This window comes from Polypterus senegalus, chromosome 10 (genome assembly GCF_016835505.1).
Source record: "Polypterus senegalus isolate Bchr_013 chromosome 10, ASM1683550v1, whole genome shotgun sequence".
Classification (NCBI taxonomy): Eukaryota; Metazoa; Chordata; class Cladistia; order Polypteriformes; family Polypteridae; genus Polypterus; species Polypterus senegalus.
In genome coordinates this window covers 104,994,318-105,015,038 of record NC_053163.1, presented here as the reverse complement: position 1 = coordinate 105,015,038, position 20,721 = coordinate 104,994,318, and the positions used below count along the sequence as shown (strand labels likewise).

Here is a 20,721-nt window from a genome sequence, read left to right as displayed (position 1 = left end):
ATAATTATTATTATTATATTTACAGCTGGAGCAAAGGCAGGTTAAATGACTTTTTCAGGGTTGTGCAACAAGTCATACATCTGAATTCAACCTTGTGGTTTAAAGTCAATTGCCTTAGGTGCTACATCTCACCAAAAGCTGCTATAGAAACCGATTTCTTTGAAACAAAGTTAATCATGATTAGCAGTTCATATTTAAATGTCCATTCTCCAACTCAATTGATGAGTTTTCCTTGCAGAGTTCTTTTCACAGTAAGCATTGTCACAAAGTACCATAGAAAGAAAGGATGCAGGTTGCCACCCATGAGGCAAGTGATCAGAGTACATTATTCTATACTATACTTATTCATCAAGAAAAGTTTCAATAATAATTTTAGCCCAAACTATAGAGTTTTATTCTCCACTGGGAGTCCTAATGGCTGTTAATACATAGTGATGCCCATGGCTCCACTCATCCCTCCATCATTATATGTGAGAGCACTTCTTACAGAATCCTTCTAATTGTGAATGATGGTCACCATTAACTTGTGAGTGTGCAAGTGGTTATTTACACTCAGGTAGAAGGTAGCCTAATAGACATTACCGTTCATGTCAAAGATATGCATAAGGTATCATTTTGAGGAAAGGAGTATTTCATGCCTACCACTTTCACAAAGTGCTTTGCAAGAAATATACACTATATACTTTATGACTATCTTTTTAGTTTTAAGCGTGACCTACCTTTCAACTATTTTTCTTTCATTCATTTAGCCTCTTTGCATCTCAGGTGCTATGCGTCTCACTTAGACAGAAAAAACAAATTCATGGTGAGCTAATGACAGAAATCTGTAAATCTGACCTGCAATCTTCACTCCTGTGCTGCTTCAGAGTTGTCTGGGAGTCACATTCTCTAAGTTTGTGTTTGATTTTTCTCCTTTGCATATCCCACAGTTGTTTAGATTAGTTCTTCGGCATCTTTAAATTGGCCTGGTGTAAGTGACTGTGAATGTTTGTGAAAGGACTGGCACTGTTTCCAGGAATAGTTGCATCATCTCAGTGGTCTTTGCCTTCATTTTGATATTTTCTCATGACATGGTTTAAAAGAAGTGTTACAGGACAGAGGACTAAGGTTATGTCCTTCTATAAATGATATCAAAATAATATATAGTCATTATTTTCAACATGCAAGAAAAACAAATTATCTGGAACACTGTATTAATCTGCAAGGTGAAATTGTCTTTTCACATGACCTTTGGGGGTCAGAGTGCAGTGTCAGACCTGGAGCAATTCTCAGGTTAAGGGCCTTGCTCAAGGGCCCATCAGAGTAGGATCCCTTCTGTCAATAAAGGGATTTGAACTGACATCCTTCCAGAATCCAGCACAGATCCTTAGCGTCAGAGCCACCACTATTACAAATAACCTTTTAGCATCCTTAAGATAATGCCAAAGCTATCAATATATGTTATAAATGATGAGATGTGCTCTCAAGCCATTTCAAACAAGAATGAATATAAAAGAGGCTATAGTACTAAAAATAAAATTAAATGTTGTGAACCTTACATTTTGGCCTACCAGGTTCTGGTTCTGAAATTATGTTTTCCATTTAATTGGCTTTTCAATATGTTATTTGTTTAGTGCTGTTTTTGTGACATCACTCTGGCGCCATTTTGTACTGAACTATGGGTTGCAGCCACCACCTTTTTAATTTTTTCTGCATCACTGTGGAGCTTTTTCTTAATGGGAGCAATTAATGGTTACTTCCATCTAACGATTGACAAGTAACATTAGTGTTTGTGTCCAAGTTTCTGAATATCAAAACAGATCTTTGTAGTGTGTGTAGTAATTTCAGAAATACTTTATAGAGAATTATGATATTTAACAATTATTTCCTGTTGGCATCTGTCTCCTTGGGGCGTGTTCTGTAACTTAGACTGTATTTTCGTCATTTTAACTTGTTTGTTTTGCTATTTTTGTTATTAATTATTTTGTTATTCTTCTTCTGAATATGTTTTAGTTCCATTATTTAATATTTAACTTTCCATTTTTTTAATGAATATAATCTTAGCTGCACTACCTGTCAAAGACAAGATAGAAAAATAGAATAGATTAAAAATATTTGGTACTTGATATCACGTGTAACCTCAGTGTCCCTCCTGCTCCTTTCTTCCATATACTCGTGTGTTTGAACCCCTCTGGTCTGGTACATCCATTGTCAGTGACATTCCTGTAAAGTCTTTAACTACCACTCGTGGTAGACGGCTCCCATTATCCACTGTGAAAATATCATTTGTATTCTCGAAAATAATTCCAGTGTTTGAAGGTGACTTTCAGCCTTCCTCCTACACTTTTTCACAGTCCCAATCAGATTGCTTGGAGGGACTGGACACTCACACACACACACCAATGCTAGGGTTTTATTATGTAAGAGGTTGTTAGGCCTGATAATTTAGTTTGTTACCTATTAATTCATTGCCCATGTGTTTTATATGTTGAGTCCCAATGGGGCAGGGCCCCCCCAACAATGTACCCATGGTGACTAGCTGCTGCTTGTGTTGCTTGGCACCTCTTCCTTGGATGCTCCTTTTGTAACCTCTAGTATGGTTTGTTTAGGTTTTTTGAAATCTGCTCCTGTTTGATTTTATATATTAGTTTATTAGATTTGGCTTTGTTAGTATCGAGTCTCCTTTCTTTTGTACTTGTTGCATTATTTCTTTAAATGTTTTTAAGTTTTGTAATATTCAGTTTATTTTGACTTTTGGTTTGTTTTTGGTCTACTTTTTTATTAAATCCTTTACAAAAGAAGCATTGTTTCAATTCTTTAGACCAGGAGATTTTATGGGCCAAGTTTTTTTTTCTGTTTCATTTTAACTTCTAGCTTTTGTTCCCCTTCATATTTATAAGCTTAAATTGTTCTTTCATTTACTGGTCCTGCTCTTCTTGCAGTTTGCCTTTATACTCCAGATATGTAATAAATATAATATGGATCTTATAATATATTACATATAATATGGGTTGCAGACTTTCTTATTTTGGGACTTTTTAGACTTGTTTTTGTATTTATTTATATTTTCGTTGTTTTCTGATTATACCATTATGTGCTTTCTTTTTTTAAATAGCCACAGCTATATTTTAACTATTTTTGCATGGCTTCACGTCCGTTGCCGACAACATGATCTGTGTGTCATCTGTAATATCACATCCTGCCTCTATAAGATGGTAGCACACAGTTTCTAGCATCTAAGAATTTGGATTTGCAAATTAAAACTAACATTACATATAGTGCAAGTTAGGGACAATAAATACAAGTTAGCGTTAGGATCTTTGAAAAGTTATTCTGATTATAATTCAGGTTTACTCTTTCTGAATTCTGACTATAATCAACTTATAAAAGACAGCAACATACTCAAAGGCAAAAGTAGTAAAAATGTGACCAGAAGACGAAAAAGGTTTTGTTTTTGGGAGGTAACAGAGACATAGTCAGTCGTAATACCAATGATAAGGTCAACATACTGAGAAGAAGTCGCAATACCAATGGTAAGAAATCAAAGAAGTATCATTCAACATCAAGGACCAAAACAAAGCTATAAGTTCAAAGAAACAGAAGATGTGTAAATTACAAAAAAATGCTCTAAGCACTACAATTGTTTTCAATGTGAAAATTGTTAACATCTTACTGCAAAGCCATCTTAAATATCTGTGATATGGTGACATCACAAGCAGCAAAGCAAGTCACACACCACTGCTGCTGCCCAAGAGTAGTGCAAATGAGAGTACAAAATGGTGACCTTATGATGTCACCGTAATAATGTTACAAATAATCAAGACATAAAAAATAAATTTGTATATAAGAAAAAAGAGCAGTGAGTTGCATACATAATCCTAGCATTGATATTTGCTTTTTTATGTCTTTTTTGCCATTCTGACCCCTGCTGTTTAAAGACTACATTCCTTGCCTGATCCTGTTGATCTAATTCTTTCATGCCCTGTTCATTGTCCCTCACTTGCTAACTCTCTAGACACCTGTCTTGTATAAGTGTTCATAACCATGCAGGTTTTTGTTGGGTGGGGTGCCTTACATACTAGCCCACCTAACACAATTAAGCCTTCCTTTATGATAACTGTGGCTTTCTTTTGATCATTCCGACTTCTTTTCCTCTGTCCATTCAGACTTTTGTCTAAGTTCATGCAGCTAAAACTCCACCAAGTTGTCCCAGGTTTCACTTGTACACATGCCTGATTATCCCTGTGCTGCCTACCCACCATAATAGGAACAATGGGTAGTAGGAAATTGTACGATATTCAGGGGCTCAGTTCTGTCTCTTGTCATAAACTGATGGTACCTATATATTAACGTATCCATATTGGTGGAACTGGACCTATTACCTCTGCCAAATGAACCCTTTGCCAATGCACTTTATGGTCAAACTCATATCCTCTACTGCTTTGTCTTTCTTGCTGTCTCAATCCTCACTGGATCCTGTTCAAAAATATTATCCTCAATGCATGCCAAAATGCAAATTATATGAATAGTGTAGTTTGCTAATGTATGTAATTAAACTGTTTAATGGCTATCCTTTCTCTTGACATCGGGCAGTTGAAGAGTTCTTTACTTATTGTATAACAAATCTACTGGAGATATACAGTATCATAAAGAATGAATGTGACAGAACTAAAAAATATAACAATGTGATCTCATGAATAAAAGAAGGCACTCAAAGTGAGCAGGAGTAGATATCAGTATGTCGTTACTAATTGTAGTACACATCTGATTCAAAACTTGCATGCACCTTCACCCTGGCAAACAATTGTTTAATTTATTTTTCCATCTTACATAAATATATTTTTATGGTTGGGTTCTAAAACACACTTTAGTGCAGTACATTTATCCAATTCAATCATCTCTCCTCTCAGATGAAATTGAAAGGAAAGCAAAGTGGATGGATGCACAGAAATACCTGAGAATATATAAGTAAGGAACCCAACTAGAGACCTGAAAGCTCTTGTGAACGATGAACATATAACACACTGTAGGCGTGTTGATCGAGGATGGTGTTGATAAGAGGCCGACAAATCCTGAAACAACTGGAGCAGTACCGTCCTATGTAAATCTGAATTTCTTTATCTAATTTTAAAATGTACAGTTACTCTTGTTTTAAATGTAAAATTGCAGATGGATTAAGGTATTTTCCAATATATTATGATAAGATCACAAGTAAGTATGGCAACATAGGTTGTCATGATCATATCACAATAATCATAAACAAGTAATAGATTTCCATCTGTTATTTAAAAATAGATGGCAATTAAACATGCAGTTGAACAAATCTCACCAATCCTATTCACCTAATTTCCAAAAAATAACATCAAGTAAAGTTTTGAAGATAATTTATTCCATGTAACTATGGTTTTCCAGTTGACCCAAAAGGTGTCGACACAGTCGAAACATGGGATGCAGTCTCTGGAAAAATATATCTCATTTGTAGAGTTATATCCTGGGTAGTGTTTGACTGAAATGAGAGAGGTGTGGTTGATGTTCAGTTTTGACCTGAATTAATACATACTGTATATGGCACAAATTGTCTTTAATTTTATGTAAAGCTAATATTTACTTAATTTCTGAAACCTGATTGTTAGATTCTGTTCTGCACTTTGTTTTATGTTATCCACATATATGTTTTAATGGAAGTATTAGTACAGTTATTTCATTTATCAGTGGTCTGGTTTTGCAGAAATATTGTTGTAACCAATAAAGAAGGACAGATCACAAATCCTCATAGGATTGTATGTAAATACAATTAATCCGTTCCGGGCCATACAAGCTGTATGTAAATATATATTTTTTAAAAGATTTTTAAGCACAAAAATAGTTAATTATACCATAGAATGCACAGTGTAATAGTAAACTAAATGTAAAAACATTGAATAACACTGAGAAAACCTTGAACAGAGAAAACTAACCTTGCAGTCTCTTTAAAAACAAGCCCGGTGCATTCTTTAACTGCCTTATTGGCCTTACTTCCTTCTTTAACTGCCTTCTCATGCTCTCTCTCTCTCTCTCTCTCTCGCTCTCTCTCTCTCTCTCTCTCTCTCTCTCTCTCTCTCGCTCGCTCTCTCACGCTCTCTCTCTCTGGTTGTAACATGACCAAGCTGTGCGCTGAGCTTACTCTTGAGCATGCAACTTACAGTTGGCCATGTGTACAGTAATCTTGTCTCAAATCTCACAGCTTGGATTGCTGCTGTCATAATCGGTTTGAGTTTCATGGTTTGTTTCAATTATGACAGTATTTGCAGGATTTGTTGTATTCAAGTGACATTTAGCATCTGTCAAGCGTTGTAAGCACACAACCGGTTTCATTGATAAAATCACATCCAGCTTTTGAGAGTTTAAACATTCATAAACATCAAAGTGTCCACTACTGAAATCGTCACCTGTGAATCTAAGATGTTTAAGAGGCATTGGCGGTTGTCGAAAGGTGTAAAATATTTGGCCATTTCGGTACACTTGAAAGCGACAACCGAACAATTCAGCGGCAGCCATCAACTCACATGCAGAACCATAGGTGAAGGGCTTAAGCTTTTCACTCTTATAGTGCTCCTGTGTAGTATAATTATCTCCTGTACCGTCATCAGTCCACACCTTGAACCTGTCCCAGTCATTCAATACATAAGACACAATGTTCCTCCGGATATCAAGAGTGAGCCTGATATGGCCATGCAATATGTAACAAAGAGAATGGAAAAGGTAGGTGGTATCTCCGGGCATGGAAACCACTCAGTAAGTGATAGTTCTTTGATCGATAGTGATCATCTCGATAGACATGGTAATGGGGGATTGAATGATAAAGGAAATGGGTACCTGAGCAATGTAAAGTAAGTGTAAAATACCTATACAATAACTATAATTGTAATAAACAAACAATAAAACAGCGGAGAAGCTGTGGATTAAACAAAAAGGCTGTAGTTATCAGTAGGGAGACGTGAATCCACATGGTGAAGCAAGGAAGTGAATGTAGAGATTGGAGCGACGGATGGCCTTATATAGGCAGGCAGTCAACAACGTGGGAGGCGTTGGGATGGGGGACCCAACGCCGCCTCACACGGTGACCGAGCTGCAGGCTATGGACGTATATATGTACGTAAGTAGGATTCAGTTAGCGTTGGGAACCCGTGTACCAAATTTCTTGAAGATGGGCCCATAAGTAACAAAGACTGTTGAAAAGTTCAATATGGCGGCCGACAGTGGCATCATACCACCGAAATAAGTACGTACATTGGTTTCGGTTAGTGCAGGGAAGCCGCCTACCAAATTTCGAGAAGATGGGGCCATAAATAAGAAAGTTCAACATGGCGGACATTGTTGACCGTTATGACCATTACGCGTAGAATTTCGAAATGAAACCTGCTTAACTTTTGTAAGTAAGCTGTAAGGAATGAGCCTGCCAAATTTCAGCCTTCTACCTATACAGGAAGTTGGAGAATTAGTGATGTTGGAAAATTCAATATGGCGGCTGACAGTGGTGTCATACCACCGAAATAAGTATGTACATTGGTTTCAGTTAGCTCAGGGAAACCACCTACCAAATTTCGTGAAGATGGGGCCGTAAATAAGAAAGTTCAACTTGGCGGACGTTGTTGACCATTATGACCATTACGCGTAGAATTTCGAAAATGAAACCTGCTTAATTGTTGTAAGTAAGCTGTAAAGAATGGGCCTGCCAAATTTCAGCCTTCTACCTACACGGGAAGTTGGAGAATTAGTGATGTTGGAAAGTTCAATATCGGGGCTGACAGTGGTGTCATACCAACAAAATAAGTATGGACATCGGTTTCCGTTAAAAGTTCAATATGGCGGCTGACAGTGGCATCATACCACCGAAATAAGTACCAAATTTCCTTTGCCTTTTATTATTATAGATTATGACACAAAGGCTATCTGATAGGCATTCAAAGATTTTTGTCCAAAACAATGTTAATTTGGTGCAGGCGCAAAACAAGTCACCCAATGAGGCTGGAACTAGATTGCAATGTTCACAGGTTGAATCTTGCCCTGGAAACATTTTGCATACTTTTAATCAAGATGAATGTGCTCAACAGAAAAGTTTGAGTTGAATAATTGAGTGCTTTGCGCATTTGGAGCTAGAGTGTGTTTTGTGCATGGCTGTCTTCCACTCCTTTTCTGAAATGTTAAGTGAAAGGGAGGGACTTTAAAATGTTTTTATAAGATGTGGAGATGCTATCTGAGTCTAGTCTGAAAGTAGTGGAAAGACTGTGTTGATGAGAAGTTAAATTTGAAGCTTAATTGTTCATAGGATGCAAAAACATTATCGATGTACAAGTCTCTAAATGTTTTAATCCCAGACATTTTCCAAGTATTAAATACTGTGTATGTTTGATAGGGTGAAGAAGAGTGGTTGTTGCGTAGAGGTGCAACAGATAAAAGCTTTTCTGTCTTAAAGTGCTTCCTACATTCTTTCCATATTCTGGGCGAATGAAAGTCAATTGGATTATTTGTGTATTGATGATAATTTGTATTTACTGGGCCACAGAGCAGGGAATATAAAGAAATACTGAAATATTTTATTTCTATTGCAGACCAAAGCTTGTGAATATTCATTGATTTGTGCTGATATCCAGGTCTTTATAGCCTGTATATTTGTCGGCACAGTAATAAAACTGAAAGTTAGGTAAAGCCATGACCCCTAGCCCCTTTGGATGTGTGGATGTTTAGAATCCAAATAAATAAGGTTATTATTGAATCTAATTTCTTAAAAAGATTTGTTAAGGTATATGGGGATGGCTTGAAATAGGAAAAGAAGCTTGGGAAGGATGTTTATCTTAACTTTGTTGATTCTACCTGCTAAAGTGAGATGGAGGGTGGACCATCTGTTCACATCTTGTTTAATTTTTTCCATGCAGACAGGAAAATTTTGTTGAAAAAGGGCTTTATATTTACTTGTAATATTTACACCTAGATGTTTAAACTGAGCTGCTAAGATAAATGGGAAGGTGTTCTTTTTAATATTGTTTGCTACAGAATTCATTGGAAAAGCACACTTTTATTCAAATTAATTTTGAGTCCAGATATCTTATGAAAATCTACTAGTGCTTTTAGGACTGCTGGCATGGAATTTTATGTGTCAGATATATATATAGTACCATTTCATCTGCAGATAATGATATTTTCTGTTCAAGGCCTTCTCTGAAAATCCCCTTTACCTCTGATGTGCAAAATAATGTTGTTAATACGAACTGAGGCTTCTGGGCTAGTATAAAGTAGTTTGATCCATGCACATATGGATAAACCTAAATTTGTGCAATGTGGTGAATAGGAAGTCCAATTAGACCATATCAAATGCTTTTTCTGTTTCCAAAGATAGTAAGATCTCTGGGATGTTAGATTTAATGGGTGAATATATTATATTAAACAAACTTTGAAGATTAGAAGCTAAGTGTCTGCCTTTAATAAATCCAGTTTGGTCCTATGATATTACAGAAGGAAGCACTATCTGAATCCTTCTAGCTAGAACTTTGGAGAGTATCTTAACATCATTATTCAGGAGTGAGATTGGTCTGTATGATGCACATTGTAGTAAGTCTTTCTTTTTCTTAAGAAAGATGGAAATTAAGACTTGGCAAAAAGTTTGAGGTTGAATTTTGTTATTTTTCACTTCTGCAAAAGTATTTGAAATTTATTTGTAAAATTCTATTGAATAGCCATCAAGATTGGCTGCCTTCCCACTTTGAAGTGAGTTTATAGCATCTAGTAATTCTGTGAGTGTCAGAGGTTTATCCAGTTCCACAAGATTTAATAGTACCTAGCTGTGGTATCTGTAATGAGTCAAAGCACTCATTAGATTGTGTCTTATCTTCTTTAGACTGAATGGAAGGATTTACAGTACTCTCTAAATGTATTTTTATGGTCTATGATTTTATCTCTGTCTGTGTTGGTAATTGCTGTTAATGCATTGCAGATTCCCCGATTGTGGATTTGTTGGGCTAAAATCTTATTGGCCTTCTCTCCGTGTTCATAATAATGTTGCAATTTAAAGATGAGCTGTTCCATTTCTTTAGTAGTCAAAAGGTTCAATTCTGACTGCTAAACTTGTCTTTTCCTTTAAAGTGCCACATTTGGAGACATGGTGTATTCTAGATCTATTTTAGTAACTTCAATAATTAGTTCAGATGCCTTCTGGGTTTCCAATTTATTTTTGTGACAAAAATATTAAATAATCTGTCCTCTTAAAAAATGCCTTCGGAGTTTCCCGAAATATACCTGGAGAGACCTCTGAGGATGCATTTTTCTCCAAAAAATAATCAGTTTGCTTGGATATGAATTCTGCCTAGAATTAAACTCCATGATCAGAGGGGCTTGGTCTGAGATAACAATAGCATTGTACTTGCATGATTTGATAATGGGCAAAAAATTATTGTGTATGAAGAAATAAGCAATACTTGAGTAAGAATGATGAATTTGTGAGAAGAAGGAATATGCTCTAAGGTTAGGATTTAAAAACCTCCATTGGTCTGATAAGTTCGGATTCATTAAAAACTATGTCATTATTTTTGCAGTATTATGTTATCACCACTGTAGTTGAAGACCTATCTAGGTCTGGATTTTAAACACACTTAATGTCTCTGGTCATTATCATTTTATGAGTGTTTGAATTAGGAATGGATGAAATCTTTATTATCCATGATAGGTGCATAAATATTTATCAGAAAAACTTTAGTGTTAAATAAATTGCCCATCACCATGACATATCGCTCTTCAGGATAATATATTACATCTGACGCTAGAAATGGAATAGTTCTGTTTATTAAGATTCCCACACTACTAGTTTTCTTTGTATAGCTGGAGCGAAAAATCTGGCCAATCCAGTCCCTTTGCAAATGAAACTGGTCCTTACTTATTATGTGAATCTCCCATAAAAATGCCAACTTGGCATTTAAACCTGTTAAATGAGTGAATGCTTTCTTTCTCTTTAGTTCATGATTGAGAAATTTGACATTCCAACTCATAAAGATCACTGTTTGGCCATAAAAAACATTGCTTGGAACTTTTGTTGACAGTTTGTAGCCTTAAGTTAAGGTAGTACATTTTAACATAGGATATCTTAGACCTAGATTTCATATTATTGCCAGGTTATGGCTATGAAGCCTATTGTTGTGTTGGGGTTTTCATTCTTGACTGGCCCTCCCAATCTATAACCATACCACCCCCATCCCCACCATTACTATACCGATCTGTAGTGGTGAAGAAGGAGCTGAGTCAGAAAGTGAAGCTCTCAGTTTACCAGTCAATTCACGTCCCTACCTTCACCTATGGTCATGAGCTTTGGGTACTGACCGAAAGACTAAATTCATAAGTAGAAATGACCGAAATGAGCTTTCTCTGTCATTGACACACCTCAATCTGACTGTCCATTGTCAGCAGTCATTCATGTTGCATTAACATGCTGTTGTACTCACTCATTAAAGCACACTGATGGATAACAATCAGCTTTCAAAGTCAATGGACAGTGTGAACAACATTATTGATGCCTTAGGACATTCAAAACTGTGAGTAATTTGGAATGCATGACCACAGAACCACAGGAAGAGGAGTGCTCAAATTTACTCTCCAGTTATGATGATGCTTGTAAAAGCCTTTTATCACGGACTGTCACAGGGGATGGAATATTAACTGACAGACAGACAGACAGATAGATAGATAGATAGATAGATTATGTGTATGCTTCAGTAGGTATTATCAGTAACATTCGTGAGAGGACTCTTCATCCAGCACATCATAATGCATAGACCTCCGATGATAGGGAAGAGTCATTCTGGTATTGCCATCCAGGACATTTTCACCATGTAGTTGCTAATTTCTTACTCTCAATTGCACAGGATTTTTTTGGGATGTAATTTTGGAGTTAAGAAAATACTGTAATAATAAAAGCCTAGTACATGAAATGTTGGATTTGAAATTAGAAACACAATGGTTTTGTTGCTTAGACAGGGCTCAAAGTCTTGGCAACCTCCTATCCTTCTCAGGCTTTCTTTATGTACTGTGAGGGGGTGGAAGTTAAGTGGCTGTCAGGTGCTGTCTGCATGCCGAAATATTCACACATAACAAAAGGTCTTTTGAGAAGCATTTCCTCTGTGTTAGTGCAAAATTACTCCATTCTTCTGGAAAATATAGTTCAACCTCTGGCACATTTAGAAAGAATTATTAATGGATAGAAGTATTTCCTTGGATATTAAGCTGGAGTTATATTTATTCTTTGACTAATGCTTTGCATGTAGGCTTATAAAATATGCATATGTTTTTAACATATCAGAACAGACTCTTTTTTAGTGAATTCCATCTATTGATCAGCCATCATGCTTCTTTGCAGTTATGTTTTCTTTCAATTATGTTTTGAAAGCTTCATCAAGTCTGCTCTACTCTGCCAAATCTGCATTTTCATAACTTTATCCAAGAACTGTTTTTAGAAAACCTTGGTTCTTCATGATAGTATTTCCTTTTGAATACATACAGTATGTTCTAGCTTTAGAGGAGCAAGGTAAAATTACAGAGTCCATTTTATCTCATTTTGGAACAAATTTCATGTTTTGGGGGTATCAATCCACATAGGTTTCAATTTAGTTCAGTTTAATTTATCATCACTAAATGTGATATGATAAATGGTCGGAGAGTTAAGTGGAGATGAACCAAAGATGATCCATACTTTATTGGAGACAGCTGCAGTTATGAAAGACAATCATTAGGGGTTCCAGATCTCATGTACTTACCAGAGGAAGGACCAATGATTATGGAGAGATGAGTTGGGAGGCACTAGAAAAATGTCCATCAGTCTTAGAAGGCCATGGGGTGTGGAAGCTTATAGACTGCCCAAGAAGTAATTATTCCAGTGGCATTAACCTATTTCATAGATAATTGGGAGAGTTCCACAAATGACCAGATGACAGCCAGAGTGCCCGTGTAGTATAAGTGCAGCTTTTTGCCCTACTATGGTGAACAGGCAATGCCAAGAACACTGAATTGAATCTGGTCTTTTGAGTAGATTTTGGCACTCAAGATCTGGCCAAACTGGGCCCACCAAAGGGAGCTGTAGGATGAAGGCCACTGGATTTTTGAGGGGTATCCCTGACCTCAGAAGTGGTTCCAGGCATTGCTATGAAAGTATGAGGTATAAAGCCATTACTTAGCCAAAGGCCCTTTAAAATTAAAGTCAAAAGGTGGACCAAATCAGGTACAGTAAGACATCTGGAGGTGAGTAAGAACTCGTGTGATGATTGCACTATGCTGTTTTGGGTAGTGGACAAGCAGACAAGCCATCCCACCTTATAGTTATAGTCTGGAGTCTGTATAGCCAAACGGGAGCAGACAGCTAGGCTTTACATTCTATCGGTTTTTTGTTACTGTATGCCTTTTCCATATTTTGTCCTTTTTTTATAAAAAAATAGTTTTTGGAAATATTAGATCCTGATAGAAGATTTCAGTTCTGTGAATCAGAAATGTGTTCACTCTTCTAGGTCCCAAACGCAACAGCTAGGCAACTGAAATGGGTCACATTCAATGCCCAGCATGCAGTGCATCCAAGGCTCAGCTCTCTGCCATTCTTAACGTGCATTAAATGGATCTGAACATTTAACCAACTGGTCTACAATATTACTGACAGAGTGAAACAGATGGGCTTTTCCACACTGGATAATTGTTTTCACACACTGACCAATTTATTACTCCATATAGATTTATGCTGCCATTGCAAATAAATGATAAATACATCTAAATGAAAGGATTTAATATAATCTGAAAAGTTCAGGAGGTCTTAGCACTTGTATTTCTTGTAGAAGCCAGGCTTTCAGTTATGAAGCATGGCACTTATGAACTTCAAAAACCTATTTATTCGTTAATTTGTATTTTATTAAAGTTGGCTTACAACATTTGAGATACAACTGGTTACATTTTTATTTATTTTCTTGGCAGACACTTTTATCCAAAGCAACGTACAAAAGAGGTAAGCATAATCAAGTAACATTAGACTAGGGCGTGTTTGTTCAGCAAGTGTAACAGGACAGATAACTAAAGTTGATTGCCACAAGTGAAGAGATGTAATAACTAATAATTTACTATCAATACCACAATCAAACTTAAACAACAACTTAAACACAAATTAACTGACAGATATTCACAGAACTTCAATTACTTCTTAAATAAATTGAGGGAGACAGCAGTTCAGATGGAGGGGGGCAGACCATTCCACCAACTAGGAACCTCACAGGAGAAGAGTCTGGATTGAAACTTGATACCATGCAGAGAGGACATCATTAGGTGCTGTTTCCTGGCAGACCTGAGTAGGCGGGCAGGTGTATCGCACTTCATCAGTGTCTCTATATACATAGGTGCTGACCCATTGACTACTCTGCAGGCAAGCATCAGGGATTTAAACTCAATGCGTTCTACTAGAGGGAGGCAGCATAGTGCCTGAATAAAGGAGAGACATGTGCCCATCTCGGCTGGTTAAATACAAGACAGGCTGCTGCATTCTGGATCATCAGTAGCAGTTTGATAGCACAGGTGGATACTCCTGACAGGAGCGAGTTGCAGTAGTCCAGACATGACAAGACCAAAGCCTGGACCACACATTTTGTTGTATGCTCTGTCAGATCAGGTCTGATCTTGTGGGTATTGTACAGCATGAACCTGTATGAATGAGAAAAAGTAGACATGTGGTCAGGAGAAGATAGCTGTTTATAAATCACCACACCAAGGTAGCATACTGACCTAGCAGGTGTTAATGACAGTGAGCCAAGCTGCACAGACATGACGAGTTGACAAGACTGGTTTGCCAAGATCACAAGAAGCTCTGTTCTTGCCAGGACGGTAGTCCTTCATCCAGGTTTAGATATCAGTAATACAAGCAGAGACTCTAGCCGATATCATGTTGTCCTCCGGAGGGAACAACAGGTACAGCTGTGTATCATCAGCATAGCACTGATGAGAGAAATCATGGAGTTGGATGACAGACCCCAGCGAGGTGGTGTACAGAGAGAAAAGTAGAGGACCCAGCACTGATGCTTGGGGCACCAATGTGCATTTCTGATGCGCCTTTGACAACTCTCCTCACCAAGACACACTGTAGGATCTGCCTGAGATGTAGGGCTCCAAACATCTGAGAGCAGTCCCAGTGATGCCAGTTTTAAAGAGTGTTGTGGTTGACCATGTCAGAAGCAGAAGAGAGATCTATCAGGATCTGGACTGATGACATGTTGGTAGCTCTAGCAAGTTGTAGCTGGTCAACCACAGTCAGTAGCACGGTCTTGATCAAGTAGTTCCTCTTGAAGCTGGACTGGTTGGTATCAAGCAATCCATTCTGTACAAGGAAGGTACAGTCATGGTTAAAAACAGCGTGTTCAAGTGTTTTGGAGAAAGAGGAAAGTAGAGTGACAGGCCTGTAATGTTACATTTCTTTTGTCTTTTCAAATGGAGCCTGGGCAGGTGAAGTGACTTGTTCATGTTCACACAGGGTCACTAGCAGGATCTGAACCCACAACCTTAGAGGCCTTAACCACTATGCCACACCATGTAATTATGCAACATTTTTTAAGGTTGTTGCTGTATTTCCAAAACAAAAAAGGCATCTTTAAAAATGTGATATATTTTATATTTTGGTTTTATTATTTTTACTTTCATTAATAATGTTGTCCAATAAAACAAGGTTATTCTTCAGGTCATTTTAGAGTACATTTAGTTTCATGTACAGTATTTCTTTAGCTTATTTATATTACGAATAATCAGTGATATTTTTGGCAATAAAATTCTAGGGGACCACACAAGCACAGGACTAAATCACCACTGCTTTGTGGCATTTCTTCAATGTAGGAAAGTTATTAATAAAATAAACTGAAAGTCCTCTGTACTGACAAAAGAGAAAATGTATTTATTTACTGATTTTTTTTTTATTGTCAGTTTATAAGTTAGTTAGAATTGAAGGAAAAGTTGCATGATAATTTTTTGATTTTTCTTTTATGTTTGTCTCTGCTATTTTTGTGGCTTTGAATTATGTTGTGTGAAACTGTAAAGTGAACAGTCAATAATTACTAAAGGCTGGCTTTAGGGATTGCTCAGAAAAATTGTTATTTGTTCCCTGCATGCTCAGCCCAGCAGGTGTTCATGATTGGTTAAAGCAGTTTTTGAAAATCAAAGCTACATGAATGGTCACACACTTCACACAGGTACATCAGAAAAGTCCACATTTAAACTTCTATCAGGAATTGAGCTTCCCGCACCTTTTTCATGTATGTTTTATTAACATCATGATATTAGAAAATAAAAAGCTGCATGTTATTCTAGAAAAATCTTTACTGTTTTGCTCCTGCCAGGGGAAATAACACAGACAGCAAAACGTAAATGTACTGACCTAGATAAAAAATATCAGCCACTATGTTGATTGAAATGATATTTGAAAATGTTGAGTCGATGTAATTACCTACAGTCAGATTTAGTCTTTTCAGGGAGATGAAAAAAAAATGAAATATCTTAATTTTAGCAGTCAAGAAGGAGAAGAAATGGGATCCTGCTGTAGTGAGTATCACAAAGGGCAAATTGTGGCTATGTACATTTTATAGTGCCATTAATTATTGGTCACAATGGCTCTGTGCTTCAGAGATCAAGGTGGAGTTCCATCTCACACTTACGGACATTTTATCCTGGTGCTTAGTTTGGTTCTCATAATTGTATGATGCAAAATTCTAAATTGTGCTGATATGAGTTAATATGGATGTGTAAGTAAACCCCTGCCTAATGTCGACCATTCCCAGAGTTGCCTCCAGCTCCCTGCAACCAACCACTTGATAAGAAATTGTTCAGAATTGCTTAGTAAATGAACAGAATGTTGAAGAGGATTATGAAACAGATACAAAGACATCTAATAAGTGTCCAGCTATTGTCAACAGCTCAAGACTCATTTAATATTTAAGAGGCAGCATCTAGATGAGCTGTTTGACAAAAAATATGACCGATATAAAGGTGCAAAGAAATAGAGTAGGCAAAATGTATTATTGAAATGAATGAAAAAAATAAAGAGTTTAACTTAAGTAGACAAAAGAGTGACAAAGTTCCTGGCATCATTAAGGAAGAAATATATTTGAAAAGAGACTTTAAAAGTTAAGAAATGTATTTCAAAAAGAGTCTCCCTGAAAATACTTATGTAGAAAATGAAGGTGATGGAAGGTGAGTCTTTCACAGTCTCGGTGCAGAGATGTTTCAGATTGGTGTCCAGTCTGCGGAGGTCCTTGTCAATTTCTTTGGGCTTTTCTCCTCCTCGGCTCTCCTTTCTTTTCTCTCTCCTCCACTGATCTGCCTTCCTGATCTGCCCAGCATGTACCCAAACTTAAAGGCCTAACTTCACGTTTAATTAACTCTGATTACAAGATTAATCAATCAGTGTTTGCCTTTCTCTGGCTGTTTGTCCTTTCAGATTCTAATTGCCCCAAGTCTAATAAATTAACAGTTTGTTGGAGGTTTTAAAAGAATGCCCTAAAACTACAAGTCTGAAGTCAGTAAAGATACAGAATTAAAAATCAGTCTATAGCAGTTTTTTTTTAATATACACAGAGTGTGTTTAACATGGGATAAAAGAGTCCAGAATTAAAAAGTCCAAGGAGTTCAAATAAAGTCAAAAGGAGCAAGTTTTCTCATTTCTGTCTGTTTGCTCAGGTATCCTTATTGCTGGCTGGTTAATCGGTGTTAGCTCACAACAGTTCACATTTCAAGTTCTTTTTTTCAGTCCATTTTCTTGTTTTATATATTGATATTTTTTGATTTCTTCAGTGAAAATGTGAAGCATTGGCCATCTTAAAAAGGAACTGAAATGCAGTTTCCATGTCATACTCAGTACATCTGAGGTTTAATATGTTTGTCATGTTAACACACATTATAATAATGTCTCAGTGATATGAATTATTATAATTCATATCACAGAGCCATTATTATATTACATTATAATTATAATATGTGTGAGTCATCATTTAGCTGATATGACTGCATTTCCCTATTTGATCAAGGGTCTTGTTATTTTCCAATTTTTCTGAAATGTTGCATATTCATGGGTCAGAGTTGCTGTAAATGTACGCATGTTCCCCTGTCGAGTTTTCTTTTATAAATCCTAGCATTTGCAGGGGAAGTTGCCTGTCTTTGTGAATATGCAGGCTTTATAAATGAGGTCGCTGAAGTGGCTTCAGGCTTTCATTCCAACTAATTCTTTGATTTGTGGCCTATCGTTGTAATGTGATCGCTGATCTCAAGTATGTGTAACAACCTTAGAAATTCAATAATGATTTTTATTTCACATTCAAATTAAGAAAGAATATTATTGTTGAGATTCCACCTGGCCCTGTTGACATCACTTCTGGGTCCGAGCCTACGGAGGAAGACCTTGTCGGCTCCGGACCCTTTGATGTCTCGTCCGGGCTCGAGCCTATGGCTGAAGACCCTTATGAGCCCGCCTCCTCTGACTTCACTTCCTGTCTTCCCCTTTAAAAGCCTCCACCTTTTCCTTATTCCCTCAGTTCTGTTTTGGACTCGGTTTTGTGCACATCAGTGCTGTATAACATTTTGCGACTTTGTAGCCAGGACACCTAATATACGGGTAGCTGCCCAAAACCTTGCTATGACTCTGTGTGGAGATTCTGACAAGGTGATACACCCATCCTCCTTAAAATGTAGTGTTAAACATTATGAAGGACAAGAAGTATATAATTTTTTGAATCAACTAATTTATATATTCCTTAGTGCAAATCTTATGACTCATACATTAGTTTTGCTTCCTACTTTATTATCAATTCAAAAGAAAAAACTTAAAAGTGATTACTAGATCCTTTTATATTATGAGACTCAAGTTTGTTTTAAAATGTGTAGGAACTAATTTCTTATTTCTTATTGATACATTAAAATACTCTGGTGGCATGTGATGAACAGATGCCTGCACTCACAACTGATAAGATTTGAATTCGGGACATCACAGGTTAATCATCCTGCTCCCTCCCCTCCACTAGCAATCAGAGTACTTAGGAGGAGGAGTACTTTACCCCTAAGAACAAAGCCACAGAGACAAGAAACGTTTTAGAAAAAGCTGTTAAATAATATATATTTTATGTATAAAGGCACATCTGTGTGATTCTTCGTTCACACAAGCATTCTGATCTCAACACCTTAAAAGAATCAAGCATTGAGTGAAACAGCATGGATTTAAGTTTTGATTGACATTTTTGCCAGGAGGGACAGGGGGTACTGAATCAGATACAACACCTGCAGCAAACCGTCACTTTTATTAAGTTCCAAGTCATGAAGTAGACTATGCGCATTCTCGTTTTGGAAGTGAGGAAGGAGGTGTACCTCATGATTGACTGGGTAGCATTGACTATTCCCATTGGCTAGAAGAATGATGACTCACCCATACCTTGCTGCTTTTGCTCTCATAATTTTGGCAGTAATGTAACTCACCCTTGTAAAATGTGCTCAAAATGTAACTTGCGCTTACAAAATATGATTAAAATGTAATCAAATTATAACTCGTGCTTACATAATGCACTCAAAATGTAACTCTTACTTGTAAAATGTGCTCAAAATGTAATTGTACTTACAAAATGAGTGGTACTCAGACACAGGATTTTGGTAGTAATCTTAACTCCATACTATGTTCACCAGTTAAACTAACATGGATGTTTGAGAAAGGAAATGTAATGAGAGAAGATAGTAATGATAACACATCCAGACAAGGCAGTGAATGGGTTGGAATTTGAACCCGTTATTCAGAAACTATAAGGTAGTAGTGCTAATCATCACATCATCTCATCTCCTTATGATTTATTTATTACCAATACGGTCAAATGTGCCCTGAAAGGTTTAGCATGACTCAAAAAGAGTAACACTGCTCCAGCACTCCAGTCACTTTGCAATTTAGCCTAGCAGATGCAGAAATGGGGATCTTCTCTGTCACCTTCATTTGTTCTCCTGTATAATGTCACTTTTCATTAGCAGGAGAGGTTTGAAAAAGAATGCCATATGACTCTTCTTGCTCTCTTATGTCTTGCATTTTTTCTTTAGGTTCTGGTTGGGTTTGTACAGCACCACCCTGAGTGCATCCCAAAGGAGGAGGAGGATTTCAACTTTAGGCCTTTGAGTGAGTTGAAAGCAAGGTGCCTGAATGGGAAAAATAGGACGAGAGAGAGGGCTCAGACGGGTGTGGGAGTGAGAATGGACAACCTGGCAGAGTTGGGGAGCCACAGCCTGGCCAGCAGGAGGGATTGGGAGTAAGTTGAAAACTGTGACTCTGCTTCATGTTATTACTATTTCCTGGACTGGCAGCATATCTGTCTTCTATGTATCTGTTACTACTAATATTGATGTTGTGAATGGTGGTACAGTATGTCTTTTGTGAGAGCATTCACCTTGGGTCACTGGCCTTGTTTCCACAGTAACAGGCGCAAGCTCTGTTTTTCTCTTTTTTACTACTTAACAAATTCTAACAGCCATTTCAGTTTTCAGGTGCATTACTATTATATTGTAAAAGAAAAGCTTCACTGGTAGTCACTCATGTCTGTCAAATTATATCAAAAAATGATCCGTCACATATTTTGTTGACTGTTAAAGTTACCACTGTTTGCTTGGGTTTGGTTTATTTTTCTGCCACCAGCAAGCTGATAAACAGTAGGTCTGTTAAATTAACCTAATGTGTGGGACCCTGCGTGACAT

At 37.0% G+C, this 20,721-nt stretch overlaps 1 protein-coding gene across 1 annotated transcript in view; it reads left to right on the top strand.

Annotated features, from left to right (window-relative positions):
- The first annotated feature begins 20,159 nt into the window (after positions 1–20,159).
- npas2 (neuronal PAS domain protein 2) overlaps positions 20,160–20,721 on the top strand; it is a 76,333-nt gene continuing 75,771 nt past the window's right edge. The window contains exon 1 of the mRNA XM_039766288.1: positions 20,160–20,279. Coding sequence (XP_039622222.1) covers positions 20,224–20,279 — 56 coding nt within the window. The 5' untranslated portion in view covers positions 20,160–20,223. The remainder of the gene's footprint in view (positions 20,280–20,721) is intronic.